A 9,637-nucleotide genomic window follows, 5' to 3' on the forward strand; every position below is an offset into this window, starting at 1 on the left:
ATTTCCATTAAAATTTGGGAAAATAACAAATATATGGAAAATATGTAGCTAAACCTGGATGTGTACTCCCTGATGAACAATAAACTAAAAAAATAAGCAAAAAAACTGAAGATTTCTTCAAAGATGCTGAAATGGTTAGGCGCTTAAAAAAGTTTTTTCCATAGATGATATTCGAGGACAGTGTCGCTTTAGTGGTGTGTGGTGTGTGGACTATCATGTTATGTACTCTTGTTCCCTTACTATGTCACCCGGTGCATTAGAACATATAATCTACGTCCATTGCATGTGTATGGTCCCTTCCGTGTTGTTCTGCTGTGGTGCATATGGCTTGGATGTTAAAAGATACTATCACTGTGCCATCCAGTCTATATTTGAAAACATGTTTTATCTATGCATCAAGATACACTTTATGTGCAAGCTCTATTTTTCATTCAGCAACTACCGACATGATTTCTAACTATGTCCTCAAGACAGCTCCCAACACAATAATAAAATATCTAATTCAGCTATATATTGAACCAATTATCATATCCGATGGCTTACCGTTGGCTGGGCAATGCGTGGCAAGCCGCACCCCTATCTAGTACTGATGTATGGGCGAATGTATTTTAGAATCTTAGACCCAGATAGATCAAGACAAAAAAAAACAATTGGTAGCTACCATGATTACAGCCACTTCACTTGGAGACCCCTGCGTCCAGCTCCTCATCCAGCTGGATAACGGAGCTCTCTAACAGCACAGGGTGTGGCCTCTCCTCAGTCGTCGCGGCCACACCGGACTGCTGAATCTCTTTGTCCTCCTCTTTTTGCATCCCTGCACAATGTTTAAAAGGAACACAGAACATATCATCAGTTGTTTGATCAAGAGAGCAAGTCAAGCTGCCAAGTAACCAATCAATCCCCCTATTCCCAAGTTCTTATTAGATTGTATGCCAACTTCAATTGAAGTCCAGGAAAATTCCCTCTGCAAGCAACATAATAAGCTAACACTCAAAATTCAAAACAGGCACGAATTATAAGCTTCCACGCAAATCTGAGATTCCAACTACATGCAAATGGGGATAAACTCGAATGTGCCGAGCAATCCAGTAGAAATACTGCGGAAATTTTCCAGACCTATCTCCCGCTCCCACAGTGATAATACTCGCTGCACTCCACATGTACTTGGCAGAAGGACAGTAAAAATGCAATCCCAGAACATAAAATGCAAATCCCCCAGCCATCCCCGTTTGTCATGTTATCCTTAGTTGGTATGGCATTAAGCCAAATCAACCACAACAAAATGGTTTTCAAGAAGGGAATTATGTTTCCACAAGTGCTTATAGGGCCTATTCACCCAACATGCCGCAAGGTTATTACAAAAATGCAACAATGTATTTACCAGGATTGTTCAATATCCCCTTAGGAGCAGTCAAAAGCAGATCACATTCTGTGATGCTGATCATGTAGACCTTCATCTAGACAACTCCCTATGCTAACAAGCCAACTATAGCATTTGCTTCAGCTACAGATGGAATATAACAAAGGAAATTGCAACTTGAAAGGAACTAAACCACATATCATCCCAAAAACTAGTTTTCTACTCGGTTCCCTATACAACACACCTCCAACCACAAATGTAAAGATTTTTCACTTTCAACTCAGCCCAACAAGTGGAATCACTCTGCTTGTGTTTAAGGAAAGCTTGGAGCCCTCTGGTGTACTTGGCCGTAACTAACTTTTGCCATATACCATCAACACTCTCTAGTTTCCTCCACCAGTTACACAATTTCTTTTACTATTAATGTTATACAAAATTTTAATCCCAAAGCCACCTTCATTTTTAGGTCGACAGAAAATCTTCCATTTAATCATATAGTACTTTTTTTTCTAAAGAATCTCCCCTTTGCCAAAACAATTTTCTCCTGGTCTTAACTGAATATATTTTCAATCAGTATCGGGCAACCCTGTCATATACGGTTCATATACAGACCTGTAACCGATGCCTTCATCGCGTGTTGTTCATTGGCCTTTCCATAGAGGTATATGTATAGACCTCCTAAAACTAAAGCACTACCCAACAAGCTGTCATAAAATAGAAAATTGTAAACGTTAGAAAGAGTATGTAAACTATGTAGAAGGTATATGTAAAAGAACCAATCTCTTGTTTAATATCTGTGTTTCCAGGAAATGATGTATAATTTACCTCCCAACAGTGAGGCTTTCGCCTAGCAACAGTGTTCCTAAAACAATGATGAAGATCGTCGATAAGGTGCTGAACATGGCTGGAAAAACTGGCCCCCGCTTTTCAACAGCATATAGGTTCAGCCAATACTTGGCTGCTGTGCCAAGTGCGGCCTACGGATTCAAATCACAGGCAATTGCGTTAATTCATTGTCAATTTACTTAAATTGATATAATAATAAACAAAGAAATGTTTTGAATATTTCAAAGCCAAAAGTAATGTTTTCATAGTTCTCAAACATAGCCTTTTGTCATATAATATACCTACTTCATACACTGGCGGAGCTTAGTGTAGACCAAGGGGAGCCATGCCCTCCCCCCCCCCCCCCCCCCCCCCCCCCCCTCCTTAATTTTGGCATTCATTGAAGAGCATGCTAGTTCCGACACTGACTTCTTAGATCTAGTTTATTAGGTTACAAAAGATTGGTTTGCTGAAAGCCAGGAGGGAATGGAAAACCCAAAAATAATCGGTGGAGGGTGGGAGGTTGGACGAAGGGGTGGTGGGGAGAAAAGTGAAAGATGGAACCTCAGGTTCTTTTTTTGTAGAGAAGAGATGGACGAGAGATAGATATAGAGAAGACAAAAGATGTTATTTTTAGAAACCGTGAATCCCTAAATCTGATACGTGGTCAATCATGACTATTGCTAGCTTAGCTGCATGAAGATGATTGCATTTTTTAAATAAAAAGTGGATTTTATTGACTCAATATGAAGCATCAAGATGATTGCATGTCTGCCTAAAAAAATGCATTGCGTGTCTATCCGTACATGTACCATTTTGTGTATGCATACATGTGGCAAAGTGAATTGCAGAAACTATCGTTATTAAAGGCTAGGGTTGCAAGAACCACAATTCTACTGATTTGTGCCAAAAACCACTAACTTTGGACCGAAATTTTTGTAAAAAACACTAGTTGGCGACTTTGGCCCATCTGATGATGATTATGACAAGTGGAGCCCACAAAAGCTGACGTGACATAATTGTTCACGAGGACATCGTTAGACAAGAAATTTGTACATATTTACGAAACAACCCTGGTAGTTTACAGGGATACCCTCATCAAAAACGGGCGGCGGCGGCTCGTTTCGGATACGTGGGAAGGTCAACTGGAGCCGGCCACCATAGCAACTAAGGATAACATGAAGCACGGGTCAAGCACGGCTCGCAAGCACAACTTAGCATATGTGGACGAACGTAGTGATTTGTTTGTCTCTTGTTTCATAATAAAATAATAGTTGAGTACTGATGTACTCCAATGAACTAAATCTAAATCATGGCCGAAATATTCTTAGCACTGAAGCACGGGTCAAGAATAAAAGTGCAAATACAACAGTGAATATCTCGATGGACAATAAGGGTTGACAATGCCAGATCCACTTGGAGCCCGTTTCGATAATTTATACAATATTTGGACAAATAAAATCAATACATTCTGAAAAAGACTTACTGAGTAGACAATGGTTAGTAGTTGAATTTTCCATCCTATTTGCCAGGCAAGTTTATGCCTGCTCATAATTATTCCGACGGCGAAAGTTTGCACACCACCCAGAACGCAGGTCAGCACAGAGGACCACTGTTTCCATGGATACACCTTCAAAACTTTCACCTGAATTATCAACATTTATGCATTATCAGTTGTTAAAATTACACATCTAAAGCAAAGAATAACAAGAATAAAATACTGAATTATAATATGCTTCTTATGGGAAAAAAATACACACTGGCCTTAGTCCAGAAAACACCAGGTGGTTAGTAGTTGCTCGACAGCAGTGAGAATTTCAAGATGTATCTGCAACTAACTTATGTACTTATGGTCGTTATCATACAATACGAGGTCTAAATAATCAGAAAGAGTATGGTCATAGGTACAGGATTTACAGACCAATCTAGCTTGTCAATTTGTTAAGAGCATGGACATAGGTACATCCTGTGGTATTTCGATGACTTGACTAGTCAGGTATAATTGATGTTCTAAAATTTGACCTATTAGCTAGGACCGGACAGGTGGTTTTCTTCCAACAGTATATCCTTATAATCAGCTGGTAAGCCTTGCGACTAGCCAAATATGCTGGATAATTACAAACAGGTGGGAGGTGGATTGAAATTTTCTGGCTGTACACAATGTTTTGCTCAACGATGCCATATTCATACAGTAGCCAGATATTTCTGATTGATAAATAATGATACTAATGTAACTACAAAGGTTCATTTTCAGGACATGATAACACATCCATCATGCTAGAATCAAGACATTTTCCCACCTTCCAGATGGTCACATTGTCGTTTTCGTTTTTGGATTGGAGAAATTTGGAGAATAGATCTGTTTGGTTCATATATAGTTGAGCAAAACGTTGGGAGCGCTTTCTTGTATTTTATCTTGGTTACTATGCTTGAATGTCTTTGGGTGATCAAGACAAAACAAACCTATTGTTTGGCCCCACTATGCTTGAATGCCATTTATTGGTATCAACATATTCGCGATGTTATTGTGTTGTTGCGTACATCTAGTGCTGATAGGTTACCAGAAGTATTTTAATTTACATGATATTACTGAACAAACCTGTATAGGGTACCAAAGTGCATAGCTGCTGAAAGCACCAAACAGAATCAAGGTGCCCCTCAAATGATGCTTTCCAGAAGCTCCATTAGAATCTTTTGGTGTCACTCTTATAATTGGAGACCAGAGATGCAATTCTTTTCCTTTGTAAAGACTTATTAGTAGAGCCCCACCAAAACAAACCAGTGCTCCAATCACTTTCGCACTGCCGACCTTGGATTTTAGGCGCAACTTCTCCATGCTGCAAAATGCAATTCGCTTTTTTTAATCTGTAATAAGATACGTAACTGAACTATACTATTCATTCTGTGCATTAGTTCGTATGCAAACATGTAAAATCATATCCGGCGGTTATTTTGTTGTGTTCAGGTGGTTCTAATATATTGACTGTCTATCACATATTTACTCGTAACCATAATAAAGAAATGCTGTTAATTAGAAAAATTATTATGCAAGCTTCAGAAATACTTATTCTTTCAGTATTCAGTATGTTGTTGAAGCAAATTATTTTGACAGTTCAAATAATGATGTTGATACCAGGAGAATAACATCCTTATGAAATACCATGTTATTGCTTCAAAGATTTTAATCATTGTAAAGTATTGAATTATTGTATATATTGGTAATACAAATTTAATACTAATATAGTAAAACTATAATTTTTACTCAGACTGTTCGTAGTACTAATGAAATCAACTAGAGGTTCACTGACGTGTGTATGCATATATTTATTTAGTTTAAGATGGTATCATTTCTTTTACATGTTTAAGGTAATATAATATTAGCTCATATCATTTCTCAGAAGATTCTTATACTGTTTAAGCATATATTTATAATTTTATTAGGTTTATGAAAAAATGAAGATGTGGGGCTTGTACTTTGTAAAGGATCATAATTAGATAGATATCATCCACTGCCAACATTTGGCTAACTTACTGAAAGCAAAACAATTCTACATTTGAATATCAGCTACTAGAAAAAATACAATCAATTTTTTTAAAAAAAATCTATAGAATATCCACATGTAGCACTGGTTCTTTCCAATTATAGACTTTTATGTTAAGAGGAAAGACTGTTTTACCCAAGTATTATGGACAAGATAAAGGTGAAAAGTGGAGTCAAACTTGAGAAGATCACAGCATAGGAGGCAGGTGTGTCCCGTAATCCATAGTAGTACAAAGCCATGGGCAACGAATATCTGTACGAATTAAATATATCATCAATACATTCATCTTCTATCTTAATCATGTACATAAACCTAAACCCAATATATTGCATCACATATTCAGTCTAATTGAATCTCACAAAACTGATTAATCAGAAATCATGCATCTTAACATCTTAATTCAGTTTGAAATTATAAACAAACAATACGCGAGAAAATGTCTGATGAGTCTGGTAAGCAAGTTTTTCATTTATAGTTGTGGGGAGATTTCGATGAAAAATTGCCAGCAAAAAGGTTTGAGGACCCCTCAAGTTGATTTTATGTTTTGGCATGGAGGTGTGTTGACTGAACTAATTGGATACCGCTTGGTTCATCATCAGACCGGCATACGGAAAATTGATATAAATAGTTATATTCATCGCCAATTTGACTCACTAAGAATGATGTGAATCAGGGACAAAAACATATATGACCTCCAGAACACCAAAAACTGATTATTTGTGCGAAGGAAGGTTTTTAGGATACCACGTGACACATGTGGTAAGCAATTCAAACTAACCCAAAAAAAAAGGAAGGTTTTCAGGATAGTAGATGAATTGTATACCCGACAAAAGCATTGATGAAGAGCCACCCAAGAGTCTTGATATCCAATTCCCTCCACTTCCCACTGCAGACATGTCAAAAGCTTGAGCCAATTTTAGCAAATATAGTAGCTCGTTTCCATATAAGATATAAACTGAACAGAAAAATGGTCTAACGTACCTTTCGAAGAATAGAGCAAACGGCATGATGAAAATAGCAGCAAGCATACTTCGATAACACAGCAAGGAGAAGACAAACATGCCACCATCAAGTGCGACCTTGCCTAGCAGTATAGTCCCTGTGTTGAACAGCTCCACAAGAATCACGCACAGAGCTGGTTTCCATCTGCTGCTTCCTGTACGTGTGACAATTTCACTAGAAGTATTTTCCTCGAAGCAAAACACAAATCGTAACCTAATGCCAAACTTGTAAAATGAATCATGCATTATATTAGATGAGGATGCTGCAACGTCCACTTGCTTATTCTCCTCCCAACTTCCTATTATTACCCTTTTTTCATCTTCCCTTTTAAACTTTTGAAAAATATAAAATAAACTTTGAGAAATTCATCCATGATTTGAGAAGAAAAAAAAACGAAACTCTAGAAATAACAAATTGTAGCAAACTTCTCACAAAATTTCACTATACATGGATTTCAGAAATCTTATTAAAAACTTTGGAATAACATCTGAAATCATATACAATAAAAGTGGCAGGTAATTAATTTTGTGATGGAGAAAGAGATTGACGGCGGAGGCCTCGAGTCATGGTCACGGTCACTGGCGGAGGCCTCCTAGGTAGCCTGCCATACCTTAACCGGGTGCAAAAATAAAAATAAAAATTGTATATGTATGCATCGCGTCTCCCTGGACGCTCTACGCTAATTAGTGTCGCCACGAAAATCGCTAAAGACCTGGTGAAAATAAGCCAGATGGGCCACAAGCTGCTGCACGAGACGCATCGCACTTTGCACGCACAAGTCGTTAAAAAAAAAGGTCGTTCACGAGCGAGATCGAAACGAGACGCGCAGACGACCCATTCTACGGCAGCCATCCCAAGTCCCAACTCCCAAACCTAAGCATGGCGGCGGCGGCTGGCCAGGAGCAAGGAGGACGGGACGGCCGACGGCGGGGAGTCGGCCAAGCAGGCCGGGCGCACTCCCCAGCGAGCGGCGGCAACGAGCGGCGGCGCAGCCGCGCTGACTCACGGTCTTTACCACTAACTAAACGGGCGATCCATCATGCGTACGTACCTTGGACCTCCACGGCGGCGGTGTCCGTGTCCTCGCCTGGGAAGGCGCATACTTTGCTTGCATTTGCAGCACTGCGGCTGACTAGGCCCCGGTTGTTGTCAGCATATCCCGTCGAGGCCGCGTGGAGGGCCGGAGAGGGAAGCCGGCGCGAGTTGGCAGCTCCGGCGGCAGGGTGAGCGGAGGAGAGGACGGGCAGCGCACTGTTCATCGCCGGTCGAGCTAGGGTATGTGAGTTGGTTGGGATGCTTCAGCAGGGCATTCGGGAGAGAAGCAAATGTGATCCCATTTTATAGATGTAATCTGGACTGTCGTCGTCATGTGGGGGAGGGAAAACTTCCTAGGCGGTCGACCTGGTACGCGATCTAACAGACCATGAAAATCTCTCTCCTTTCTAACCACCTCCAGTCCGCACTCCTGGGCAGGCATCTTTTTCTTTTCTTTTTGGATCATCGAGTGGTAGGTACCCTGGGTTGGATTACTTCAGGCTGCAGGAGCGTGTTCCCCGTACGTGGCAGCTGTGGAAAAAACAAAATCCACCCAGGCCTAGGCGAAGCATTAATATTAGCTCGTCCCAATTTACTTGTCTTAAATTTATCTAGATATGGATATTTCTAAACACGTTTTGTATTTATAGACAAATCTTTTTTTCAAGACTACGTCTATACGTACCATAACTTTACAGAAGGCAGCGAACTAATCTATGGTTGGATGGTTAGAGGGACTATGGTATCCCCAGTCCACCAGAGTTCATATCCTGGTGCTCGCATTTATTCCTGAATTTATTTCAGAATTTCCGGCGATGCGCATTCAGTGGAAGGAGACGTTCCCATCGACGACGAGGCGTTTAAAAAAAACTTTATAGAAGGCAGAATTTTAATGGAGGACATAGTGTCACATAGGACCAACGAAGGACAGCGGCGAACACCGGAGGAGAGCAATGAGGAAACACCCGTGTCTCCAAACACAATTCTCCCAATAGAGGACGACATAAAGGACTCTGCCATTGTACCACTCCGACACGGAATCGAGGCTTTCACTCGGAGAAAGCCACAACTCCAAGTGAGCGAGGGACATGACAAACGCGCCTCGGCGACGCCTCCCAGGAGGAGAATGACATCCACGGGTATCATTGCTGCCGGCGTGACGAAAGCTGTGCAAGATTTTTATCCAGGCATCACACATCACCACACCACCTAGAATTGAGCAGCACTATCCCAAAAGCTTCGGCCGCCACCGCAGCACTTCACCAACGTAGACACAAAGCCTAGGACCTACGACCGGATGCATGACAAAGAGAGCCCCGGCCATACCACCAACCCCCAGCCTCGACGGCGAATCGCAACCACCCCGCGCCTCCGGAAAGGTCCAGGACCGCCCGTAACAGCCGCTGCCCACTCCAAGAGACAGCCTTATGACAGTCGGGCCCACTTCTCCATGAAGAACCATGTTGCGCCACCGAGAGAGCACCGCCACTCACCACACCGCACAGAGGTGGCCGCCCGCTCACTGCTCGTCAAGACTCCATGTTGGCCGAGCCATCACAGCACCGCCGCCACCACCCTGGTCGTGGGCTCGCTCCACAGCCTCCAGACGTTGCCGCCGCCACCCGGACTCGCGAACGCACTGTTGCCAACTCCCGCCAAGTCCACCGCTCCACTAGACTTGCTGCCGAGCTCCGGCCGCCAGCCCCAACCCCGGCCAGCACAGATCTGATCGGGCCAATCCCCGCCACGAAGAAGCACCATGCCGACACTAGCCTGCGTGCTCCGCCGCGATGCGCCGGCACCGGCTAGCAAGCCACGCCGCCACGCACCGCCATCTGCATGTGCACCCCACCTAGTGCGCTGGCCTCCGAGC

The 9,637-nt window shown here is 42.1% G+C and overlaps 1 protein-coding gene across 1 annotated transcript; it reads right to left on the bottom strand.

Annotated features, from left to right (window-relative positions):
* Positions 1–677: 677 nt before the first annotated feature.
* Positions 678–7,988, bottom strand: LOC125549317 (WAT1-related protein At5g64700-like). Its single transcript, XM_048712759.2, has 9 exons — positions 7,781–7,988; positions 6,709–6,883; positions 6,551–6,613; positions 5,863–5,979; positions 4,785–5,022; positions 3,672–3,830; positions 2,186–2,337; positions 1,973–2,064; positions 678–814 (listed from the first exon to the last, which is right to left on the bottom strand). The coding sequence occupies exons 1-9, from the start codon at positions 7,986–7,988 to the stop codon at positions 678–680; spliced, it is 1,341 nt and encodes a 446-aa protein (XP_048568716.2).
* Between the last annotated feature and the right edge of the window lie 1,649 nt (positions 7,989–9,637).

This window comes from Triticum urartu, chromosome 3A (assembly GCF_056163025.1).
Source record: "Triticum urartu cultivar PI428250 chromosome 3A, HENAU_Tu73, whole genome shotgun sequence".
In the NCBI taxonomy this organism is placed as follows: Eukaryota; Viridiplantae; Streptophyta; class Magnoliopsida; order Poales; family Poaceae; genus Triticum; species Triticum urartu.